The sequence below is a fragment of the Globicephala melas genome, chromosome 8 (assembly GCF_963455315.2).
Source record: "Globicephala melas chromosome 8, mGloMel1.2, whole genome shotgun sequence".
Classification (NCBI taxonomy): Eukaryota; Metazoa; Chordata; class Mammalia; order Artiodactyla; family Delphinidae; genus Globicephala; species Globicephala melas.
In genome coordinates, this window is record NC_083321.1 from 62320082 (window position 1) to 62347644 (window position 27563).

At 36.0% G+C, this 27563-nt stretch overlaps 1 protein-coding gene across 16 annotated transcripts in view; it reads right to left on the reverse strand.

Moving 5' to 3' along the window:
• Positions 1-27563, reverse strand: part of PICALM (phosphatidylinositol binding clathrin assembly protein) — a 107188-nt gene that overhangs the window by 36458 nt on the left and 43167 nt on the right. For all 16 annotated transcript variants that reach the window (XM_060303862.2, XM_060303861.2, XM_030835885.3 and 13 more), the window contains exons 5-11: positions 14505-14598; positions 11340-11451; positions 9653-9759; positions 7309-7350; positions 4112-4197; positions 2106-2229; positions 1697-1833 (exon numbers count right to left, since the gene is read on the reverse strand). In XM_060303862.2, the coding sequence (XP_060159845.1) occupies positions 1697-1833; positions 2106-2229; positions 4112-4197; positions 7309-7350; positions 9653-9759; positions 11340-11451; positions 14505-14598 (702 nt within the window). The remainder of the gene's footprint in view (positions 1-1696; positions 1834-2105; positions 2230-4111; positions 4198-7308; positions 7351-9652; positions 9760-11339; positions 11452-14504; positions 14599-27563) is intronic.

The following is a 27563-nucleotide window of genomic DNA, read 5'->3' on the forward strand; positions in this document are numbered from 1 at the left end:
ATACATGGAAAAACTTATACATGCATATATGATATAAATTTACAACGAAGCCACCCCATTACATAACTCTAGGGGAGTACTACTTACGTAATATATTTCGTGTTACGTGATTAAGGAACAACACAAAAAAAGATCCCAGTTTCCATGAATTGAGGCATTATGTGTATCTCAGCATAGATTATTTTTAACTTACACTTATTCAAAAACAAAAGTTTTGAAGACATATCTTTCAGATGTAAAACGTAGTTTTATAGGTAGATAAATCAAAATACAAATGCATTTAGTGCTTTGGGGAAAAATACAGAATATGCAATAAGCATTCTGTAATAGGCTGTAGGTTTGTCCTCAATTACTGTTAAAAAGGTGAAAATGTTGAGGGTACTAAGTGAAATAAAAAGATTAGTTCTTTATCTAATAATTTGTTTCATCCTCAAACCGTCAACATTCTTTTCCATTTACCCCCATCCCCCCACCCTACTAAGACAGACTTCTTTTTAAGGTCCCTAAGTGAAAAACTTGACACTTAATGGTTCAGTGTTACTGGGGACTAAGGAAGGTATTATACAAAAATCAAAAGAAACAAAAAGATAAAGCTGAAAGAGAAACACATAGCTAAATTCAACATCTACTAAGACTTCAGAGAGCAGGTAGCAGCTGAGTTAGTAAAAGTTACACTGAGCTGTGACAGGAGTCGGTAGGTGGAAGGCAAGACCATTTAAGGATGAGTTAATAAAATAAACAGCAACAACAACAAAATCAAAGAAACACAAGCAAACAAAACACCCCATCACTCTCTATGTAGCATTTACCATGCACTAAGCACTGTGTTAAACCCTATACTAGTGATCCTGTGACCCTGGCAGAAATGAAAATTCTTGGGCCTTACCCTGCAGGTGGGGCCCAGAAACCTGTGGTTTAATAAACCCTCCAGGTGATTCTAATGTTAGGTAAAGACTGAGAACCACTGACTTATACCATACATTATCTTGCTTGGAAACTGAGGTTTAAAAAAAAAAAAAAGATTAAGAAATAAATAAACCAGGATTCAAACCAGAATCTGAATTTCAAATTTCTCTAAACCACTCTGAGGTAAAACATAGGAGGAATTTAGAAAAATCCAGTTATTCCAATTTGCCTGGAAATATAATATTCCTATTGTTAAGCAGCTTGAAGTTGGGCTGGTAAGCTTCAATACCACAGAAACCTGGCAACTAAACTCTTATTGTGTTGCAGATTACTGAGTTTGAGTTTAACACCAGGGACTAGATATGAAAAACATTTAACATCCAATGAAAGGATATCCTGAAATACATATCATACATACATATCCAAGAGTTATATACAGGGTCTTGAACCATTAGACACTTCACAAATGTGTTTAACTATAGTTAATTTTTTTACAATGAAACGTTTGCCCAGAGATAACCCACCACCTTTCCAACTGGTATACCACCACCTTTCCAATTGGTATAAGTCTATCATTTAGCCATATCCCATTTCTTAAATATTTGAAATATAAAGTCTTTCACTTTATATTTAGCTATTATACCACTACCACCATTTATCACTACCTCCTTTGTGTGAATTTATGATCACAAAATCATGTATCAAACTAAACCTGAAAAACTCTGCAAAATTTCTGTTAGAAGTCTTTAAGCCTAAGTATTCAAAGGTAATCATTAACCACTCCACCTACCTGTTAGAAGAACTAGGGGTAGAAAATATGTCAATGGCTGGTGCAGTCACTATACCCCCTGCTGAGGTGGACACAGGAGAGGCTGCAGTTGTTAAAGAGGTATGAGGTTTCTTTGCAAGTTCTTTTAGGCGCTGTTCCTGTTGAGAAAGGGAACTACCATAAGGAATCCAGAAACCAGATTTGTTTGTATGGCCTCTGAAAAAAAAAAGCATTTTCTAATTTTGTTTTGATAGCAGAAAGGTATTCTCTGTTTTGCCAGTCGTTCAATGTCAGGATGAAAAATTAGACTACTGAATGTCACCCCATTTGTACAAATATTTATTAAATACTGTTAGTCTGTACAGAAGTCCCAGTTACTTTATGAACGCCTATACTTGTTTTTCCAAATAAAGAGAATGCACACACCTACCTTTAAAGCTTTTAAACGAGCCTGTTCTTCCTCTAATGCTGCCTGCTTTTCCCTTTCATCCACTTTGGTAAGAGACAGGCCAGTGCTTGCCAGGGAAGAGACTGCATTGGAAAGTGTTGTTGCCCTTGGATAATCAGACAAAGGTAATTTGGTATTTTGCCAAACATTTATTTCACTGGTTATGAAATGGTCTAGCAAGCTAGCCATGGATAGGCACCATAATTATGAACTAAACTTATGGAGTCAAAACCCATACTTCAGATGAAATATTCTACCCACTGACCTAGAGGATTATTAGAAATTAGTTGATCTACACATACATTCATTTATTTTTTTAAAGTAAGTGTTAGACTTTGGAAAGGGTTCACAGTAAAGGTGAGGGACATTGCCTCTTCCAAGCCCCAAGGTAGGGAACCAATGCAATTAGAGAAGAGCTCACATACTTCTAGGAAAACCCTGATGTGTAAAAAGTATTGAATTTCTCATAGAAAATGATCTTCTGCTAATTTACAGCCTGGGTTTGGCAGTACTACTACAGAATACTAAAACATAAGTATCAGCAATAAATAATGTATGTCTAGGTATGTTTCCCTTATAATAACACCCAAAGATGTCATTCCCAGAGGATCCACAGGTTCTCTCAAAGGAAGATCAGTTTCATTCCAGTCACTGGTCCATCTGGCTCCCCCTTTCTGTCTGCTACCCTTTTGCCAAGCTAGAATTTTCTTTTCAAACATATTATGTATGCACAATACATCATCCCTTACTGATGGATTCACAGCAAACCACCTCATTTCTCTTATATCAAAACCTTATCCAGATCATAAACCCCAACATTTAATTCCCCAATGTTATTAATCCTAGGCAAAATAAACATGTGTGGTAAAGAATTCTAACAGGAAACTACTCCTCAGTGACTGCTACTAATTTTTCTTTTCTCACACACCAAACACCATTAATTTCTACTCTAAGCACACAAGTGGAAAAACTAAGTTTTATGTAAAATCAATTTTATAAATGAGCCAATATAAAGATATAACTCAGAAGACAAAGGAAGAGTAATACTGCTATGAAGAAATACAAGAAACCCAGAAAATTTTATGTTAAAAAACATATGAGGTACATCGGTGTACCTGAGCTACCTGGCTATATTTTTCATTACTTTCTCAAATAATCGGACCTTATAACTTGGCTTATACTTCTAAAAACCTACTAGAAAATCCAAAGAACAAATCTACAATTAAAAAGCATTAAAATCCAGTAATGACATTTTCCTTTACAAATTACTTAAATTTTGTTGCTAAAAAAAAAAGTTCTGAAACAACAATCAAAAAGAAGAAGAGTTCTCATCATACTTCATACAAATTTCTTCTTCATACTGCTAAAAGGAAATCTTCATAAGAAAACATGAGAATTACTCAAGTTACTAACCAACACAAAAATCACGTTACAAGGTCAATAAGCGATGATGTATATTACTTTCAATTTGCTGGTCTTGGTCTTGGAAATCAGCTAAAAGTCTAATAGAATGATTAAAATATGTCCACAGTCAACCCCATAAACTGGCATTAGAGAAAGATGATGAAATCTTATGTCAGACATCCTAGGTTTGAGTCCCAGAATTACTACTGCATACTTCACAGGGCTATTGTGAGGGTTAGTCAAATCTGTAAAAAAGGCATCTTGTAATTATAATACACCATATGAACCTATGCATTTCATCTTAAAGAGAAATACTGACACTATGAACACCATTCTAAACCACGTAGTTTTCACTGCCATCATCTTAACAGATGCTGACATTTACTGAAAATTAAGAACTATCCCCAAAACTTACATGTGTTAATCCTTAACAGCAACTCTCTGAGGTTGATACTATTATTAAACCGACTTACAAATGGTTAAATCAAGATAAAGAGAAGTTCAATAACTTGGAACTTCAGCTAGACTCATCTACTTTCTCAGAAACATCACTACTGTTCTTTGCCCCACAAAGAATAATGTACCTGCTTGCAGCTGTAGAATCTTTGATTTTCTTTCCTTCCAAGGAAGCTAAATGTTGCTCCAAAGCATCAAGAAGACTGCTGGGGGCCTAAAATTGTACAAATATTAAGACTTTCTTTCGTCAAAATAAATCCAAGTATCATCTAACACAGGAGAGCAATAAAAATAAATAGGTATATTCCTCATGATCTAATTAACAGTGTAGTTTCAGCCACCTAAGAATGACACTATTATTTTTATTACATAAGTATGACCTGGTAAGGAGTATTAACAAACATAAAGATATAAAAACTAAGACTATGTGAACATGAAACATTAAGAGAATCTTAGAATTTTCTATATTTAACTTATTTAAATTTTAAATAGAAACACAATCCTAAAAATCAGACATACTGTTGAGCATGGTCCTGGTACTTAATAACTACTCACTGAGTAACTGAAAATGTCCAAACACTATTTCTGAATAGTTATTGACAAATGAAACTGAAGACTAACATCAAGGAAACAAAAACTGAAATCACAGTGAGATATAACTTCTTACCCACTAGAATGGTTAAAGTTAGATAGACTAGTAATATCAAATGTTGATGAAGATATAAAACAAATGCAACTGTCATACAATGCTGGTGGGAGTACATCCACCTTGAAAAAAGCTATGGGTTTTTAAAAAAAATAAAGTTAAATATACAACTACCTTAATTACCCAATTCTATTCCTAGCTATTTATTCAAGAGAGAGACAAATGTTATCTCCACAAGACTTGTTCAAGAATGTTTTAAACAGCTTTATTTATGATAGTTAAAAAACTGCAAATAATCCAAAAATTTCCAAATTTTCCAATTTAGAAAACAGATAAACAAAATTGTGGTAAATTGACATGATGGAATACTATTCAGCAATTAAAAAGAATTAATCAATGGTATATTCAACAATATGGACAGATCTCAAAACATTATGATGAGCAAAAGAAGCCAGATATGAAAATAGTTGCATGATTCCATTTATATTAAATTCAAAATCTGATACAAATTATTCTATTAGAATTCAAAATAGTTATTTGTGTGGAGCGGATTAGGGAGTGACTGGAGGATTGGGGTGATGCAACTGATTTATATCTTGAATGGGGTGTTGATTACACAAGTGTTAATGGTTATCAATCCTCATTCAAATAGATATTTACCTCAATTTTTTTTAAAGACTAGCTTTAAACCTTCAGTCTATATATCAAATCTCAACTTAATATGAACAGTTAATTACTTTCAAAAGGAAATCTTTTCTGTGAGTTGAAAAGGAATTTTTCACTATTTTTAAGTGAAGCAAATACATCAGTGGCATTCACTTACATCAAATATTCTTTAGGATTTCAGATAGAGTTTCTCAATTACAGAGATCCAAAAGCAGTTGCAAGAGACAATACTAGCCAACTTCTCTGCCAATTATGACCTGAACAATTTCCTTCATCCTGTATTTTCTCTCTACATATCAAGACCTTAGCACAAGAAAGATATGGTAGAAAACATTGACTTCTTTGTTGATCTGAGAACACATGTGCACTCCCTCAACCCCAATAAATCAGCAGGCCAACTACTGTCCCAAGAGCTATTGTTAACAATAGCGGTTAACATTTAAAAAGCTCCTGTAACACCACAGGCACTGTGCAAGCTACCTTATATGTAATCACTGACTCTATGAGAAACACACTACTACATATCCATTTTACAAATAAACAACCTGAAACTGAAAATTAAGCAACTTGTCCCAGATCACATATCTGATACATAGCAGGAGCTAACATAGTGTGCAAGGTTTGTCCAATCTGAAAGCCTAGATACTAACTACTATGCTACAGAATCCTAAATTAAAACTGTGGTCATTTAAAGTGTACTTTAATTTTTTCTGAAGGGTTTAAGCTGTGCTTACAAATATTAAACTACCTAGTTATGATAATTAATAAACTATTTCCCAAATCCCTTCTAAATGTATCTGGCTGTTCTTTAAAAGTCAAACCCACATTACAAAGAGTGAAGGAAATGTGATGCTTCACATCCTAAAAAGAGCAATTTATAACAAACAAAAAAAGAATAAATAATCTCAAATTTCCTCTCTTGTGTTTAACTACCATCTTCCCTTAAGTATAAAAAGCTTTGTTTTAATTCACTTGAAAATTTTCTGAATCATTCAGAGATCATCAATGAAGAGGGAGGGACGGAGAGGGTCAGAGGCTGGCCAACCCTACCCAATCACAATACCATGAATATTAAAGTACAGACACATAATAACAGTCTGGCCTGAGGCTGATGCTTTTTAAACAAAAATAGGTGAAGCTGACATGACAAATGGGGTAATGGCTTATCTGAAACTGCCAAATTAGCTTATACTACTATTGTTCAAACAATGACTCTTCTCACTTTTAGCCTACAGTAATGTGCTTAATCTTAATGACATCAATTATCTCATGTGGGCATATGCAGAAATTTTTTATTTACATATAATCCATAACTAAATCTAGTGCATACTCTTAGCCTGGTGATCAAAGGGATGAATTAGAACAAGTGAGTACAGAGAAAAACAGTAAGAACCTTGATACATAAGGATAGTTTATGCCAGGTACTTTCATTCTTAATGCTCAGTACACAAACACCAGAAAAGGCCAGAACTTCAGGTTTAAAGTTTCCTTCCCAGAAATTTTTAGAAGATAATGATGATAAAAATAATATTATAATAGCTAACATTGAGTACTTAATGCTCTAATTGTTTTTTAGGTATTAACTCATTTAATCCTCCAAACTACCTAATGAAATGGGTATTGTAATATCTGCATTTTAGAGATGAAACTGAACCATAGAGAGAACTTCTCCAAATCACAGGGCCAGCTAGTGGAACAGCCAGGACTCAAACTTAGACAAAGCCTGCTCTCTTAACCCAACATCATGTTCTGAGGTTTATCCCATTTAATATATTTACCTGAGCCAAAGAGCCAAAGTGGAAGGTTTAAAACAGGAAAAATAAATCCTGTATAAGATCATTTTATACTGTAATAATGTTAGAACAATTGTCAGCAATATATCAAAATGTTAAAATCTGTCAAGAAAAATTACACTGATCTCCTTGACAGCAGAGGCTGCATATTATTCATCTTTGTACCCTTCATACCTAGCAGAATATAGCAGGCAGTGATTGGTATTATAACAATACTTACCTGTGAAAGGTCTGGTATATCACCTCTGTCAATTCCAACTTGCTGTAAGAAGAAGAAGCATTGTATTTAATAGATAAAATTACAATAGGGTGTTTTATAAGTAAAATTTAGAAAATGACATTTATGACTAGTACTATGAGCAATATTTTAGAAAGAATTCTTTAAAATTAGAAGAATATTTAATCCCCACAGATATCATTCAGTACTTCCAAGGACACAGATTTGTCTGATGGCTCTACAAGTTCTAACAGGAGGGGAATAAGAGTTGGAAATTCAACAAGGCTCTTAAGTTACCATCTCCACATCTTCTAAACACCTATATAAACCACCTTGTCACAATCTGAAAAATCCATCACTTCTATGACAAAAACATTACACCAAGAATGAGAAAGGCTGACCATGAACAAGTCCCCTGGGGCATAAGAAGAAGTTAAAGGAACAAACCTAATGACAATGACTCTCTCTCCATATAGTATGCTTTCCCTGGCAATCACCACAGATAACAATTTTTAAAACCTATGTTCACTCAAGCAGGTCAGGTTTTATACAAATACCAAGTGATATTTAACCAGGATATAACTGTCACCACAAAGCAATCCCCATACACTTTCATGATGTTCAGGTACTAGGTAATTTCTAGCAAAAAAGATAAGAACCATTTCTATTTATTACAACACCCAAATTTAAAAATTCTTTTCCCTCCCATGACTATATGACTATATTTCATTTTCTAATCATTCTCTCTTCCTTTTCTCAACCTCTCAAGGGCCAGTCCCAGAATGATAGCAGTAGAAAATTTGATAAAATAATTCATACTAAGATCTTAAGAGCTAATTGATATATTTGTCCTCTTCAAACACATTTAAAAAGATTACTTGTGTCTTTTTTCATTTTTAAGTATCATTTTGACTTTATTTATTTTTATTTATTTTGGTTGCGCTGTGTCTTCGTTGCTGCGCGTGGGCTTTCTCTAATTGCGGGCAGCGAGGGCTACCCTTCGTTGCAGTGTGCGGGCTTCTCATTGCAGTGGCTTCTCTCGTTGCATAGCATGGGCTCTAGGCACGCAGGCTCAGTAGTTGTGGCTCACGGGCTCTAGAGCACAGGCTCAGTAGTTGTGGCGCATGGGCTTAGTTGCTCCGCAGCATGTGGGATCTTCCCGGACCAGGGATCAAACCCATGTCCCCTGCATTGGCAGGCATACTCTTAACCACTGCGTCACCAGGGAAGTCCCAGTTATTTGTGTCTTTACTCCAAGAACTAAGGTCTCATAATGAAATTGCTAGCCCAAAGACCGCCTCATGAAAGAAAAGAAGCCAAAGGGAAAAGCCAACAAACTAAAACTTTATTTAAGGAATTTGCTAGAATCATAGCATAAACACTACCTTTTTCTGGTTTTAGTATGTGACTGACCCTAAAGAAATGGGGGAAAAAAAACATTGATTTCTCCTTGAGAGATACTTTAAATTCAAAATAAATTTCAGTACACTTCACAAAATAGCTGATTAACACCACAAAGCTATTTTCTTCAAAGGTCTCGTCATCCTTTTCTATCCTATTCCATCTGCTACAGAATAAAACATCACTATGGTAATAGAGCTAGAATCACCAACTTGCTAGTTTCAGATTAACTACTTTGATATTATTAATCAGTTATATAGTCTATTCATCTTCTAGAATTATCCTAGCAAGACACCTCTGGTGGTAATGCATAGAGGGCAGAGAAAGGGAAAACAAACAAAAACACTTCAAGTGCCGCCTCTGTGCAAGCAAGATAATGCCCACAAGCATTACCACAACTACCTTCTGTGACAGTCGCAGAAAATTATTTTTTAAACCGATTTGTAAAATTAGATTATCCTATAACCTACGTTCATGGTTTTCATAATCAATGACAAACAATAAATGCACTATATTCACTTCTGAAGGGAACAAAACATTTTGAACAATGTGGCTCCAGCTGCAACTCTCGCTGGAGAAAAGAGACTTGCACTAACATAGAATATTCTCTACCATATTGAATAGAATAAATCTTCTACAATACATGGCCAATTCCAAACATAAAAGTCACTGCCACCTACTTGATTTTATAGAGAAATAAACAATTTAAAAATAGATTACTTTTCAGTATTCAATACTGAATTAAATATACAGGAAATTTTTTATTCAATATTATATCATATTCATACCATAGCACAGAATTCAATATTGCATAGTGATATAATTGAATATATACCTTACTATATTTGACATTTCTTTCACTTGGATATAGACTGATTTCTTTGAAATGCACGCTTAAAGACAAAAAAAGCAACTTAAGAGATACAGTCACTTAAAGACAGTTTACCTCTGCAACTTTGAGAAACTCTGAGATTCTTGTCATCCTAGTCAGGAACTTCTTATAGATGTCAAGACCTTCTTTGCACTGGTTCTTTTTCATATCGAAATATTTTTCTGCAAAAAGTAGATGTAAATATACTTTTATTCACTTCAAAATATAACACTCAAAAAGGAAAAAGATTTAAAACAGCTCTAAAGAGATTATATTGATGTCTCAGAGAACATATTCACCCTACAGAAAAAATAGTGTTAAATAAGCTTAGATATTTAAAGCAAATTAAAATAGAGATGCTGTTATATATTAAAAACTAAGAAATTATGACTTTACTCATATTACTAGTATGTTCTACAATATTTCTTCCCTCACAATTCCCTAAATATATACTTGCATGTTAATACAGATCACATTTGACTCCATTTAAAACAGTGCTAACATCTATTTCCAAATATTCTTACTAATGATAAAGAAAGATGGGGGCTTCCCTGGTGGCACAGTGGTTAAGAATCCGCCTGCCAATGCAGGAGACATGGGTTCGATCCCTGGTCCAGGTAAATCCCACATGCCACGGAGCAACTAAGCCCGTGAGCCACAAGTACTGAGCCCATGTGCCACAACTACTGAAGCCCGCGCTCCTATTGTCCATGCTCCTCAACAAGAGAAGCCACTGCAACGAGAAGCCTGCGCACCGCAACGAAGAGTAGCCCCCGCTCACTGCAACTAGAGAAAGTCCACACGCAGCAACAAACACCCAACACAGCCAAAAATAAATAATTAAAAAAGAAAGAAAGAAAGAAAGATGGCAACTTTTCCACGTCCAAATGTCACTTGGAAAGCTAATTTAACTTAATATATAAACAGCAGTAAAGAGCTTAATTTATACCAATCACAGGGTGGGAGACTATGCCTTCCAAAACTTTGTAGAAAAGAAAACTTTCCATTTTTCACTTGTTAAAAAAAACAACAACCTTATTTCCCTATCTCCATAGATTAAAGCATCCCTGAATGAGTCTGTGTTAAGCCAGCCTATGAAAAACAAATTTAAATAAATTCTAAAAAAAAAGAAGTACTGAAAAGGGAGAACAATTACATTGGAATATTTGACATCTGACACTTGATACTTTGGCACACTTGGCAGACTGTTAATTGTCTACTCCAACCAAATCCCATTAAAAAAACTAGCATCTCTAGGCGAAATTAACTGCATTCCATATATACTGAATACACAGTAAAGCACCACATTCCTGAAATGCCTCAAAAGTAAAAAGCATCCTTAAAAATGCGTGTTTAATTATTTTAAAATAATTAGCAATCTGAAAATTAAGTTTAGAATAAAATACCAATTTTACAGTTAAAGTTCATTTTGGAGTAAATTGTGAGGAAATGATTTTCCTGAGACAGAAAATTCCAACTTAATTTTTATGAAATTTTTGTATTTCTAAAAATAATAAAACTGATAGAAAAAAAGATATATCTAAAAAATACAAAATTCATCTAGCTGAACATTCTAGTTGTATAAGTATTTAATCACTTAGCATATGTAGTCAGATATAAAATTCTTTTCTCCGAATTGTTACAATGAATGACTATATCTCAGTGGATTTTTAGGCAGCTTTAAGTAACAACTTAGACAATATTATTTACTATATGACACAAGATAAGAAATAAAATGTTATTTAACTATAGAAATACTTACCCAGCAGGTTAATAATTCCTTCATTGTACGCTGCAAACAGTCTAATGGCATCTTTGAACAGGAGCATGAAGGCAGCATTTATTACCCCATTTGTAAGTTCATTGCTATTAACCTGGAAAAACAAAAAGAAAGATTAGCTAATGTTTTGTTTTAAAATGACAATTACTTCCTTCAAATTAAAATACAATGAATTCAAACATTTAGGTGTATGAGAGGAAGACATTTATCTCTAGCAATCAGTTATAGCCATATAGTGCAAAAATCTTGATCAAAGAGTTCAGATTTATTTAAAAGCTACAAACACAAATCCTACAACATTCAATTTAGTTCAGAAATAAGTCACTGAGAACAAAAGTACCCTTTAACTCTTGAAATTCTTAGGCTACATCTCAAAAGTTTTTTAAGTTCAATTCAACATTAAATACTTCTAACTGCAAAATAAAGCCCATTTCTAGGTAGAAGTTCACTCTGAGTCATGAAGAATTTACTGAATATTTATAAATCAAAAAATATTTATTAAATGGCTACTACAATCACCAAGGCACTGAGTTAAGCTAGGCAGAATATATATATTTTAAAAATATAACTTTTCCCAATATTACAAACAAGCTCACCTTCATAATGGTTATAATAATATTTCTACTTCACACAGTTACTGGGAGAATTAAATGATATACTGAGTGTAAACAGCCTGATGCAGTACTTTACAAATAAATGATCAATATTTATTATTATTAGTGAATTATGCTTTAACAAAAAAAGCACTTATTTGTTTACCAAGAAATACAAGAAACACCTTTAGTTTTATCTTAAAGAAAGAATCAAAAGGATAAACCAAATTTATCTTAAATTCCTTTTTAGATATCTAAGTACATGATAGTTACCTTGTTAGGTATAGAAAAATATAAGCACAAAACTGAATGGTAAGCAACCAACTGGTAAATATTTGCAGAATATCTGACAAGGTTGACTTCCATCATAGAGAGAATTCTATAAGACAATTCACAAAATAAAAAATACATACAGCTAATAACATGTGAAAAGAAGTTCAACTTCATTGATCAAGTAAATTAAAATAATCAAATTAAATTCCTGAACTATCCTTTCTTGAGCACCAGACTAGTAGGTATCAAGATAATCAAAACCAAGGTATTATTCTATACAGATAAGGATGAAGAAAAACAGGCACCTTTTGACAAGTGACTAGCTCAACCCTTTTGGAGTGTTAAGTTGGCAAAATTTAAATTTCTTAAAAATTTAAATGCTGGGACTTCCCTGGTGGCGCAGTGGTTAAGAATCTACCTGCCAATGCAGGCGACATGGGTTTGATCCCTGGTCCAGGAAGATCCCACATGCCGCAGAGCAACTAAGCCCATGTGCCACAACTACTGAGCCTGCGTTCTACAGCCCACGAGCCACAACTACTGAGCCTGGGCACCACAACTACTGAACCTGTGAGCTGCAACTACTGAGGCCACACTCGGCAACTACTGAAGCACGCACCCTAGAGACAGTGCTCCGCAACAAGAGAAGCCCGTGAACCACGACAAAGAGTAGCCCCGGCTCGCCCCAACTACAGAAAGCCCCCGCGCAGCAATGAAGACCCAATGCAGCCAAAATAAATAAAGTTAGTATTCCTTAAAAAAAAAAAAATTAAATGTTTATGTCCTCGAACCACCAAATTCTTTTCCTAGGCATTAACCCTATAGTAGGTTCATAAATGTGTAGATATCTAACACACACAGAGTACGTAGTGTCCCTCCCACTTGTTTTTCTTCTCCATTTATTTTCTGAATTAAAAAACCAAAATACCCTAAATATTTATCAACAGGAGGATCATATAAGTTGTTACACACAATGCAGTATAATAGACACTGAAAAGAATATGCAATTTTATAAAGGTACCCACAATAAATTAAGTGAAAAAAAAATTCATGGTTGGACCCTTTCTCTATAAAAACCAAAATAAAGCTCAGTAGTTACATTAATCCCCTGTCATGTAGACTAGGGGCCAGCAAACTTTTTTGTAAAGGGCCTGATCGTGAGTATTTTAGACTTGCAGGCCATATGGTCTCTGTCACAACTACTCAATCCCGTTATTACATCAAAAAAAGCAGCCACAGACAACATGTAACCAATGAGCCTGTTCTAAAAACACAATTGTGGACACTGAAAAATAAACTTCATATACTTTTCACCTGTTAAAAATATTCTTTTTTTTATTATTTGCAACTATTTAAAAATTTAAAAATATTCTTTGTATTATTTGCAACCATTTAAAAATGTTCTCAGTTCACAAGCCTATAAAAAAATACTGGTTTGAGAACCTGTTCTAGTCTATAAAGCACCTTCAGGATTCATTTATTGAATGTTTACTGAACACTATCTATGTGCCACACACTACTGACAATGGAGACACAGCAGGGAAAAAGAAGACCCGGTCCCTGCCCTCCAGAAGCTTAAGACTACCAATTAATAGCATACCATTAAAGGAAAATCAATTTCAGCATAAAACTGTCACAGTTCCAATCACTAACTTGCACTTACAAGCTCTAAAATACAATGTCTCTAAGCTAGATGAACCAAAAAAGAAAAGACTTGTAAATGCTAACACCTAACATATTACAAACAAATGACAAAGCTGGCAATTTGGTTCAAGTAACAGTCATTAAAACAAAAATCCCAGGGAACACAACATCCTTGGGCAATAGCTATATAACATGTTGTTACAAGTATATTTGAACTTCCCTTTATTTCTCAATAACTGTCATGCTCTGAGTTCTACAATGCAGACAAAAAGTGAAATATTAAGTTAGCTTATCATAAAGAAAATCTTTATACATTTTTAATATCTAAAAACCATTATCAAAAGAAAGTAGATTTTCACATCAATCTCTTCATCTCTCCATCACTTTCTTTAGCTTATATACCCTATAATTTGGGGGTTAGAGAAGCACCACCAAAGAAATCAGAGTAAATCTAAAACAATTATAAAAACGGAAAGTAATCTGGTTTGGGACCACATTTATAGAAAATCCTTAGGCAAATAGGATATTAGTGTGAAAAAATTAGTCTATGATAACTTGAGAATAAAAACTCTGACCAATTAAAATGATATAATTTTTAAAATCTCAAATTATAAAAGCATTTATGCAATCAACTTACATTAAAATCAAGAAGGGCATCCATTTGATTTTGAATAATTGGTACAGTTTTTAGGAGTTTTTCTGTGTTCATTGTTCTCATAACTCCATCAGCCCTGTTTAAAAAAAAAAAAAAGAGTTTGTTATTAAATCTACATTTTGAACTACCATCTGATTCTCTATTTAAACAGAGAACAAGGTGCTACAAAACATCGCATGTTTTTATCACTTTTTTTTTTTTTTTTTTTTTTGCGGTACGCGGGCCTCTCACTGCTGTGGCCTCTCCCGTTGCGGAGCACAGGCTCCGGACGCGCAGGCTCAGCGGCCATGGCTCACAGGCCCAGCCACTCCGAGGCATGTGGGATCTTCCTGAACCGGGACACGAACCCGTGTCCCCTGCATCGGCAGGCGGACTCTCAACCACCGTGCCACCAGGTAAGCTCCATCGCATGTTTTTAAGTCATTATTGAACCTGAAACCTCAAGTATCAATAGAAATCATATAGAGAAAACAAAAACAGGAAACACCGTTATGTCCAACATCAAGGTGCTCGTTTATAACTAAAAAGAAGATGTAAAGCATGAGACATAAAAATAAAAGCTTGCATTATATAGCCAAGTTTATACTATACTTTTTACATGAGAAAATCGTCTGATCCTCACACCACTCATATGTGTGTAAAGGGCAGTTTTACAGATTTTTTTTTAATTATAAATTTAAAAAAATCATTTCCCTCAAATCACTAAATAGGACACAATGGAGTCTGCAGTTGAACACAAGTCTTGGTGAGCACCACTTTACTTAAGGTACTTTATTTGTGACTCAAATCAAAATAAAATTATTTTATTATAAAATAAAGAACAATTTTACCAAGTCATTCTAATCTGGCCATTAAAATAAGTGATAATTAAGAGGAATGGTTTTTAATAAAATGTTCTGTTAAATATTTCCAAAAAGATTTCTTTAAATATTTCTTTAGATATTTCTAAAAATAGAGAAATATCAGCAGTACCAAATAAACTAGAATTTTACAAAACTGACAACAAAAACACTATATAAGAGGTACTGGGGTTAAGGTGCAGAACTAACACTAAGTGTTTATTATATATCAGGCTCCATATTAAGGGCCTGATGTATGTTTTTAAAATCCTCACAAAAATCCTCTGGACAGTCTTGTCCCATTTTATAGACATGAAATTTTAGGTTCAGGGAGGTTATGACTATCTAAGTTCAGAAAACAAATTCATTTTAGGGTCAGTATGTAAACCCAGGTGTATGAGACTCCAAAACAGTGCTTTTCATAATCTTTTGGCAGAGGAACAAGACCCTTTCAAAAAATATACAGGCTTTCCCTAATTTACAAATGATCCATACTTATAAACAGCTGTTCTACCTTAAGCTACCCCTTCAACCACAACTCCAGATACCAGAAAAACAATTAAGCTATGAAAAGCAAAAACAGTGCTTTGCAGGACAAAACAAGAGTTTAAAGAACAAACACTGGACTGCCTTACATAGGCAGCTATTGACCAGCTTTAGTCCAACAACTCTCCCACATAAGATGTGTTAACCCACCGACACCTATATCCTCTCAGGTATTAAACTACATTGACTGGAGTTTGGGATAAGGACGCCACTCCCTCTTTGTAACCCTTTCTTTATTCTCATACACATCACACTCTCGTTTTATCAGTCACTGTTAGTCCCCTTTTAGTTCTTCCTCCCTCTCCTTGCTGAAGTAATTTTTGATCTCCTGGTCACTTCCCCTCCATCACAGAAGACTTGAATACTGGCTCAGTTTTTCTCAGTTAACTTCAACATCTTAACATGCACAACCAATCCAACATCTTGGTCGCAAAATCCCTTAACCACAATCCCTATTCCCATAGTCAGATCCTAACCTTAACTGCCCACCCCCCAAGAAACAACATTATCCCTACTCCCACTCCTACTCCCTTACCCCCAACTTAAGAAAAAGGCAAAATTCAGACACCTTATCCTGACAATAACCTTTTAACTTTCCAGCTGCCTTGGTCAAGTGTCCCATGGCAAAAACTATTTGACTTTATCATAAACTTCAATGCATCAACCCCACCACTACCCACATTGATCCCTTTTCATTTTTCCTTCTTTAATCTAGCTTATAATTCCACAGGTCATTATTATAATCACTCCCTTGCTAATACCCTAACTCTCTTACACCTCTCATTCCCTTGCGGTCACCTGGCAAATTCACAATCCTGAGTGAACACACATTTATCTTCTCCGTGCCTGTACACATGCAGCTGAGTGCTAGTAAAGAAAACTGGGTAAACTGGTTAAACTACAAATTCTTGATCATCAGCCTCAAATGGGGACTCAGCATTGCCAGCAGTCCTCTTAGCCTCTCTAGTGAATCCCTCCCCTGAGTACTTTCAAACCACCTTCTCCCACCTGTCCTTCTCCACCCCTCCCCCACATCCAACACACAAACTCTCAGCTCATAACTCTCAAAATATTTCATTCAGAAATAGAAAATGACAAAAAGAGATTGTCTGATTATCTTGCCACCAAAACTATATTTATCTGATCTGCTCATATTACAACGGAGGAAGTCTATTTCTTTCTATCAAATGTAAATATCAATCACACAGGTCCTTTGGATCCCACTCTGTCACAATCTTTGGTTATCCTCTTTCTCTTTAACACAGCAGTGTCCAATAGAACTATCTGCAATGGTAGAAATGTTCTACACCTACACCATTCAGTATGGTAGCCACCAGCCACACGTGGCTACTGAGCACCTGAAATGTGGTTGATGGAACTAGGGAAATGAATTTTTAATTTTATTTCAGGTGAATTTAAACAGCCACATGTGGCAAACAGCTACCATATTGGACAGTGCAGATCATTAATCTCTTTTAGACTATATCATTCCCATGAACATGCAAGCGAAGTCTACCACACTTTAAACACAACCACACTTTAAACACAAACACACACACACTTGCACTAACCCCACATTCCCATTCAGCTACCACTTCTATTGCATAGTCAAGCACACTTTTTAAAAGAATTGCCACTTCCTTTTCATTCATTATTCAATTCACTCCAGTAAAGATCCACTCTTGCCTCTCCATGTTGCCTCTCCAATGGGTACTTGCCTAACATTACCTGACTAGACTTCTCAGCATCATTCAAGTTTCCCTCATTCTTGTAATACTCTGTACTCTGTCTTAGCATCCCCTATATCCCCCACTCCTTGTTTTCTGCCTACTTCACTACCACTTTTTTAGTCTCTTTCATTGACTCCTCATCCTCTACTCATTCTCTAAAATAAATGCTGTGTATCTCAAGATGTTTCTAGGCCCTCTCCTCTCATTCTGTATTTATTCCCTAGAATACTGTCATTCCCAAGCCAGAAATTACCAAACTGCCACTGATATATTTATATTCCCAGACTAGAAATCTCAAAGTTCCTAGTTAGTATTGTTGAATTGCCTAATTGATACTTTAACTTATAAAAATTACAGGCATCTAAAAACTAATATTTCAAAAACGAAATCCTTAATTTTTAATCACTATACCCTACCCTACCATTCCCAAAAACCTTCCCAGTAAAAGGTAACATCTCCCCAGTGACTTAGGCCAGAAACTATAGGGATGTTTTTTTATTCTTCCCTCTCTCACTAGCCACATCATTTCATCCCAGAGAACTTTAAATTTTTCAATTAAGAAAAATCCTAAGTTATCACATGCTTACATCAGACTTCAAAAAACTCAACTCACAAACCCAAATGCTTAAATATGATTCAGAGCAAATGTATGACAGTTCATACTCTATGTAGAAAACAAGCTTTTATTACTTCTTAAATAGATTATAATTCAGATACTTGCTTCCCAAATATAAGAGCAGTGAATTAAAGGATGATCATCCATATCCTTACTCACAGACAATACCTCTAATATTCTTTCTTTTGCTTGTTATGTAACAATGTCTTGTTACTTTGAACCGTACTAATTTAGAATTCAAGATAATTAAACATGGTAAGTTAACACTATCAAAAAATGGAGTGTTAAACAAATAGAAAATGAAGGGACCAATCTTTAACACAACTAACTAAAAAGATAAATCTACAGGCAATTTACTGGATCCATTTTTCATAGAACCGTTTAATGTACTATTTAGAAACACCTAGTCATCTTTTCAAAAACTATTACATATTTACTATGTTTAGATACTGTGGAAAGTCCTGAAGATATGAATCTGAGTAAGACTATATTGTCTTCATGGACGGACAATCTCATATAAAATCTAACAGAAATAAGCCTTCCTCAAAAAAATGATGTTTGAGTGAATTCTTGAAGAATGACTAAGAATTTGCCAGAATAATGAATAAGGGGCTAGATAAAAGAAGTATATTTAAGTGAAAAGTCATTTAACCATACAAGGGTAATAATTCATTTTGATTTTGAATATCCTATATTTCTATTAAAAATTACAGTTATCTCCACCTCAATTTCTAAATACCAAGATATATTCTAAATGAATTAAAGATTTAAATATAAAATACTGGATCCATAAAAATATCCAGTGAAAACATAAATACCTAGTTGATCACTTTGGGGTAGAAAACCTCGCTCCAAGTTTGCTTAAAAAACAACAGCCATAAAAATAAAGATAATGGGCTTCCCTGGTGGTGCAGTGGTTGAGAGTCCGCCTGCCGATGCAGGGGACACGGGTTCGTGCCCTGGTCCGGGAAGATCCCACATGCCGCGGAGCGGCTGGGCCCGTGAGCCATGGCCGCTGAGCCTGTGCGTCCGGAGCCTGTGCTCCACAACGGGAGAGGCCACAACAGTGAGAGGCCCGCGTACCACAAAAATAAATAAATAAATAAAATAAAGATAACAATTTTTAACACATAAGATTTTTTTTAAGTTTCAATACTGCTAAAATAAAACCAGGAGCAATATTTGTAACCTGTGACAGTTTATTTTCCCAATAAAACCAAAAGCTTATTTGTTACTTTGCCATGTGCTATAAACATTACATAAAATATATCCTTTAATTCTCATAACAATCCTAATAGATAAGTGCTATTAACATCACCATTCTACAGATGAAAATATATTTACAGATGAAATAACTTGGAGCATAAGTCAAGGCTTCCCAAGTTGTGCCACAGCAGACTACTGTGGTACAATTGGATTATATGTATGCCAACACATTAATGCCTAACCCTTCAGCCTCAAACAGTCTTCTCCATGTAACTAACCCACTGTCCTGTACAAATAACATAAGTTTGTGTAGCATGATGCCGAAATAGTTAGCAAACTGATGGATATGTAAAAAAAAGATACTTGTTCTTAGGAAATAGACATTGAAGTATTAAGAGCTCTACAATGTAAAAAGGCATGAGGTATGTAATCCACTTTCAAATGGATCAAAAAGAGAAGTATACAAACACACATACACAAAGAATGATTAAACAAATGTGACAAAATGTTAAAGCCTGGTAAATCTGACTACAGTGTATAGGAGTTATCTGTATTATCCTTGCAGCATTTCAGGAAGTGAAATTATTTCAAAATAAAATTATTTTTTAAAACTTAAGCTGGGGGCTTCCCTGGTGGCGCAGTGGTTGAGAGTCCACCTGCCAATGCAGGGGACGTGGGTTCGTGCCCCAGTCCGGGAAGATCCCACATGCCACGGAGCGGCTGGGCCCGGGAGCCATGGCCGCTGAGTCTGCGCATCCGGAGCGTGTGCTCCGCAACGGGAGAGGCCACAACAGTGAGAGGCCTGTGTACCGCAAAAAAAAAAAAAAAAAAAAAAAAAAACTTAAGCTGGCTGAAGTATCCTACTAAAATCTTTCATATAACTGGAGTGAAGCTAGAAATCAAACCTAAATTTATCTGACAAAACAGCCAGTTAGTCTTAAGACAACAGAAAAGAATTGTAAAAGCCCAACAGAGAAGTGGGCAAAGGACACTGAAAAGCAATTAACAAAGCATGAATGGCATTTTTAAAAAGAGAGAAAGAGGCTCAATATCACCATTTAAAAATTAGTTGATCAACCAACATAAAATGAACACCTAATGAGATACATTTTCATGATGAGGGAAGAAAACAGAGGAAGAGGTATTTATAGCTGTAATTAACTCAGTAATCTGGTACCACTTTTATCCAGGGCAACTTAATATTTTCTAATAAATGGTAAATGTCTATAACGTTTGACTTGTCAATTCTAAGAATTTATTCTACAGGAAACTTCACTTAATGCAACCAGAGAGGACAGACGGAAGAATTATAATCCCACAGCCTGCAGAATGAAAACCACAATCACAGACAGACAAAATGAAAAGGCAGAAGACTATGTCCCAGATGAAGGAACAAGATAAAACCCCAGAAAAACAACTAAATGAAGTGGACATAGGCAACCTTCCAGAAAAAGAATTCAGAATAATGATAGTGAAGATGATCCAGGACCTCAGAAAAAGAATGAAGGCAAAGATCGAGAAAATGCAAGAAATGTTTAACAAAGTCCTAGAAGAATTAAAGAGCAAACAAACAGAGATGAACAATAAAATAACTGAAATGAAAAACACACTAGAAGGAATCAACAGTAGAACAACTGAGGCAGAAGAAAGGATAAGTGACCTGGAAGACAGAATGGTGGAAATCACTGCTACAGAACAGAATAAAGAAAAAGGAATGAAAAGAAATGAAGACAGCCTAAGAGACTGCTGGGACAACATTAAACACACCAACATTCACATTATAGGAGTCCCAGAAGGAGAGAGAGAGAAAGGACCTGAGAAAACATTTGAAGAGATTATAGACGAAAACGTCCTTAACATGGGAAATAGGCACCCATGTCCAGGAAGCACAGAGAGTTCCAGGCAGGATAAACCCAAGCAGAAACACGCTGAGATACATAATAATCAAACTGACAAAATTAAAGACAAAGAAAAATTATTAAAAGCAACAAGGGAAAAATGACAACATACAAGGGAACTCCCATAAGATCAACAGCTGATTTCTCAGCAGAAACTCTGCAAGCCAGAAGGGAGTGGCACGACATATTTAAAGTGATGGAAGGGAAGAACCTACAACCAAGAATACTCTACCCAGCAATGATCTCATTCAGATTCAACGGAGAAATCAAAAGCTTTACAAACAAGCAAAAGCTAAGAGAATTCAGCACCACCAAACCAGCTCTACAACAAATGCTAAAGGAACTTCTCTAAGTGGGAAACACAAGAGAAGAAAACGACCTACAAAAACAAACCCAAAACAAGAAAATGGTAATAGGGACATATATTATCGATAATTACCTTAAATGTGAATGGATTAAATGCTCCAGCCAAAAGACACAGACTGGCTGAATGGATACAAAAACAAGACCCACGGGCTTCCCTGGTGGCGCAGTGGTTGAGAGTCCGCCTGCCGATGCAGGAGACGCGGGTTCGTGTCCCGGTCTGGGAGGATCCCGCATGCCGCAGAGCGGCTAAGCCTGTGAGCCATGGCCGCTGAGCCTGCACGTCCGGAGCCTGTGCTCCACAACGGGAGAGGCCACAGCAGTGAGAGGCCCGCGTACCGCAAAAAAAAAAAAAAAAAAAAAAAACAAGACCCATATATACGCTGTCTACAAGAGACCCACTTCAGACCTAGGGACACATACACACTGAAACTGAGGGAATGGAAAAAGATATTCCATGCAAATGGAAATCAAAAGAAAGCTGCAGTAGCAATACTCATATCAGATAAAATAGACTTTAAAATAAAGAATGTTACAAGAGACAAGGAAGGACACTATATAATGATCAAGGGATCAAGCCAATAAGATATAACAAATAAAAATATATATGCACCCAACAAAGAAGCACCTCACTACATCAGGCAACTGCTAACAGCTCTAAAAGAGGAAATTGACAGTAACATAATAATAGCAGGGAATTTTAACACCTCACTTATACCAATGGACAGATCATCCAGACAGAAAATTAATAAGAAAACACAAGCTTTCAATGACACAACAGACCAGACAGAACTGATTGATATTTATAGGACAGTCCATCCGAAAACAGCAGATTACACTTTCTTCTCAAGGGCACACAGAACATTCTCCAGGACAGATCACATATTGGGTCACAAATCAAGCCTCCGTAAATTTAAGAAAACTGAAATCGTATCGAGCATCTTTTCCGACCACAACGCTATGAGATCAGAAATAAATTACAGGAAAAAAAACGTAAAAAACACAAACACATGGAGGCTAAACAATACATTACTAAATAACCAAGAGATCACTGAAGAAATCAAAAAATACCTAGAGACAAATGACAATGAAAACACGACGATCCAAAACCTATGGGATGCAGCAAAAGCAGTTATAAGAGGGAAGTTTATAGCAATACAATCCTACCTCAAGAAACAAGAGAACTATCAAATAAACAATCTAAACTTACACCTAAAGGAACCAGAGAAAGAACAAACAAAACCCAAAGTTAGTAGAAGGAAAGAAATCATAAAGATCAGAGCAGAAATAAATGAAATAGAAACAAAGAAAACAATAGCAAAGATCAATAAAACTAAAAGTTGGTTCTTCGAGAAGATAAACAAAATTGATAAACCTTTAGCCAGACCCATCAAGAAAAAGAGGGAGAGGACTCAAATCAATAAAATTGGAAATGAAAAAGGAGAAGTTACCACAGACACCACAGAAATACAAAGCATCCTAAGAGACTACTACAAGCAACTCCATGCCAATAAAATGGACAACCTGGAAGAAATGGACAAATTCTTAGAAAGGTATAACCTTCTAAGACTGAACCAGGAAGAAATAGAAAATATGAACTGACCAATCACAAGTAATGAAATTGAAACTGTGATTAAAAATCTTCCAACAAACTAAAGTCCAGGACCAGATGGCTTCACAGGTGAATTCGTTCAAACATTTAGAGAAGAACTAACACCCATCCTTGTCAAACTCTTCCAAAAAACTACAGAGGAAGGAACACTCCCAAACTCCTTCTATGAGGCCATCATCACCCTGATAGCAAAACCAGGGAAAGACACTACAAAAAAAGAAAATTACAGACCAATATCACTGATGAATATAGATGCAAAAACCCTCAGCAAAATACTAGCAAACAGAATCCAACAATACATTAAAAGGACCATAAACCATGATCAAGTGGGATTTATCCCAAGGATGCAAGGATTCGGATACTGTAAAACTCTTAGAGTAAAACATATGCGGAACACTCTCTGACATTAATTGCAGTAATATTTTTAATCCACCTCGTTGAGTAACAGAAGTAACAACAAAAATCGACAAATTAAAAGCTTTTTCACCACAAAGGAAACCATAAACAAAACCAAAAGACAACCAACAGAATCGGATAAAAATGTTTGCAAATGAAGCAACCGACAAGGGATTATCTCCAAAATATACAAACAGCTCATGCAGCTCTGTGTCAGAAAAACAAACAACCCAATCGAAAAATGCGCAGGAGATCAAACCAGACATTTCTCCAAAGAAGACATACATGGCCAAGAGGCACATGAAAAGCTGCTCAACATCACTATTAGAGAAATGCAAATCAAAACTGCGAGGCATCACCTCACACTGGTTAGAATGGGCATCGTCAGAAAATCTACAAACAAATGCTAGAGAGGGTGTGGAGAAAAAGGAACCCTCCTGCCTGTTGGTGGGAATGTAAATTGATACAGCCACTATGGAGAACAGTTTGGAGGTTCCTTAAAAAACAAAAAAACAGAACTACCATATGACCCAGCAATCCCACTACTGAGCATATACCGAGAAAACCGTAATTCAAAAAGACACACGGGGCTTCTCTGGTGGCGCAGTGGTTGAGGGTCTGCCTGCCGATGCAGGGGACACGGGTTCGTGCCCTGATCAGGGAGGATCCCACATGCCGCGGAGCAGCTAGGCCCGTGAGCCACAGCCGCTGAGCCTGCACGTCCGGAGCCTGTGCTCTGCAACGGGAGAAGCCACAACAGTGAGAGGCCCACATACTGCAAAAAAAAAAAAAGACACATGCACCCCAGTGTTCATTGTAGCACTATTTACAATAGCCAGGTCATGGAAGCAACCTAAATGTCCATCAACAGACGAATGGATAAAGAAGATGTAGTATATATATATATACAATGGAATATTACTTGGCCATAAAAAGGAACAAAATTGGATCATTTGTAGAGACGTGGATGGACCTAGAGACTGTCATACAGAGTGAAGTCAGAAAGAGAAAAACAAATATCATATGTTAACGCAGGTATGTGGAATCTAGAAAAATTGTACAGATGAACCAGTTTGCAAGGCAGAAATAGAGACACAGAAGTAGAGAACAAACGTATGAACACCAAGGGAGGAAAGCAGCTGGGGGTGAGGGAGGGTGGGATGAATTGGGAGATTGGGATTGACATATATACACTAATATGTATAAAACTGATAACTAATAAGAACCTGCTGTATAGCACAGGAACTCCACTTCACTGTAGAGTAGAAACTAAGACAACATTGTAAAACGACTATATTCCAATTAAAAACAAAAACAAACCAAAAAAAACTGCCCAGTCATATGGTTTGGCCCTCTTTAGGCAGAAGAGTGGATATTCTCCAGGGATCTCTGATCAGATCCCTGGAAGCTAATTTATAACAAAGCCCAACGCTAATGGCTCCCTATGAGGGCCACAGCAGCATCCACATATAAGGTGTCAAGATGAGGAGTGGGCCTTTGGTAAATCATACAACTACTATGCTGATTAATCCTTCTGCCCACAGTTTTCTTGTTGAAAGCCCTGACATACATTTTGATGCTGTGTAAAGGTTCCTTATTCCGCATGTCCATTCCTAGGGAGTAAGCCCAAATCTAGTTTGTTATTCCCCCTTATTCTCTAAAACAATAATACTTGTATATACATCTAACATATAATTATGTTACTTACATTAAAAAAAATGCAACCATATGTAAAAGAATGGTCAATGTGTTACTTTTGTAAGATAAAAAAAATGGGAATAGGGTTTCCCTGGTGGCGCAGTGGTTGGGAATCTGCCTGCCAATGCAGGGGACATGGGTTCGACCCCTGTGCTGGGAAGATCCCACATGCCGTGGAGCAACTAAGCACGTGAGCCACAACTACTGAGCCTGCGCGTCTGGAGCCTGTGCTCCACAATGGGAGAGGCCGCGACAGTGAGAGGCCCGTGCACCGCGATGAAGAGTGGCCCCCGCTCGCCACACCTGGAGAAAGCCCCTGCACAGAAACGAAGACCCAACACAGCCAAAAATAAATAAAATTTTTAAAAAAGGGAATAAATCAAATGTACATCTAGAACATAATTCTAAAGCCATTCAAAAGAATGAGATGGGGATTTCCCTAGTGGCACAGTAGTTAAGAATCCACCTGCCAATGCAGGGGACACGGTCTTGAGCCCCGGTTTGGGAAAATCCCACATGCCACAGAGCAACTAAGCCCGTACACCACAACTACTGAGCCTGTGCTCTAGAGCCCGCAAGCCACAACTACTGAAGCCCATGCAGCCTAGAGCTCGTGCTCCTCAACAAGAGAAGCCACTGCAGTGAGAAGCCCCGCACCGCAACGAAGACAGCCCCCATCTGCCACAACTAGAGAAAGCCCGTGTGCAGCAATGAAGACCCAACGCAGCCAAAATAAAAAAAAAAATTAAAAAAAAAAAAAAAGAATGAGATGGTTCTATGTGTACAGACATTGAAGATACCTAAAATATATATTAGGGGAGGGAAGCAGTCTTCAAATAATGTGATTATGTAATTTTCTGTGTCCCTTCATACACGTATTTACACACAGAAAACTGATTAGATACACCAAAATATTGTTTCTTTAAGTGAGAATGCTATGTTGCCTGAATTTTTGTAATAGTTTATTACTTTTGTAAACATAAAAATTCGTTACCCTAGTAAATAAAACTTTACTATATACTACACAAACCCTCTCCAAAACTGAAACAGTCTACTCAGGTTTTTGCCATCATATAATAAATTTCACACCTTCATCTTATACTCTTATGTTCTATATTCTTCTTTCTTATTTATACTGATATATATGTGTATGTGTAGGTATCCGGGTATTTTATACACCCAGATACATACACATGTTGTGCTACTCTTGATTCCACTCAATCATAGGTCCTCTTTGATTCACTTTCCTTTTCCTTAGCATTAAATAAGAGTAATTTCCTTTAAATCAGTACTAATTACATTGTGTATAATCAAGGACTGTTCTCATCCAAGTAATAAAAGTTTGCTCTATTAAATATAAAAATGCAACAACACTCCTCAATTGAGAAACTGACCCTTCAGATTAGAAAAGAAGTTACAATTTTTAAAATATATTAATCTGAGACTTCCCTGGTGGCGCAGTGGTTAAGACTCCACGCTCCCAAAGCCAGGGGCCCAGGTTTGATGCCTGGTCAGTGAACTAGATCCCACATGCATGTCACAACTAACAGTTCACATGCCACAACAAAGGAGACTGTGTGCCACAACTAAGGAGCCAGCGAGCCGCAACTAAGGAACCCGTGAGCAGCAACTATGATACAGCGCAACCAAATAAATATTTTAATATATACATATGTGTGTGTATATATATATATATATTAAAATGTGAAATCTACATATATCTTGATCAGTTTTAACTGAACATGCTTTACAGGGAAGTATTAATATAAACCCAGCTGGAAAGTGGTTTACTGGACAGAATACTGAGGGTTAAGAATCAGACCTCTAATATGATCTCCTCTATCATAATCACCTAGAAAGTACCTAAATATATGAAACAAAAATCTGTGGAATTCAGTTTTGGTAGGTTCCAAACTCATCACCTCCCAATTAATTTGAAACAGTGACACAGAAACATTTAAATTCAGCTTTAAAACTTCTTGAATAACTGAGAGGTTACTTTACATTTGTATTAAAATTTCCATTTCAGTCTAGTAATTTAACATGTCAAGAGAACAATTTAAAGGAACATATTAATTGCATAGATCTTTGGGATCTTTAAAGAGCAGGGAAATTCAGAAACTCAGTATTTCCGCAG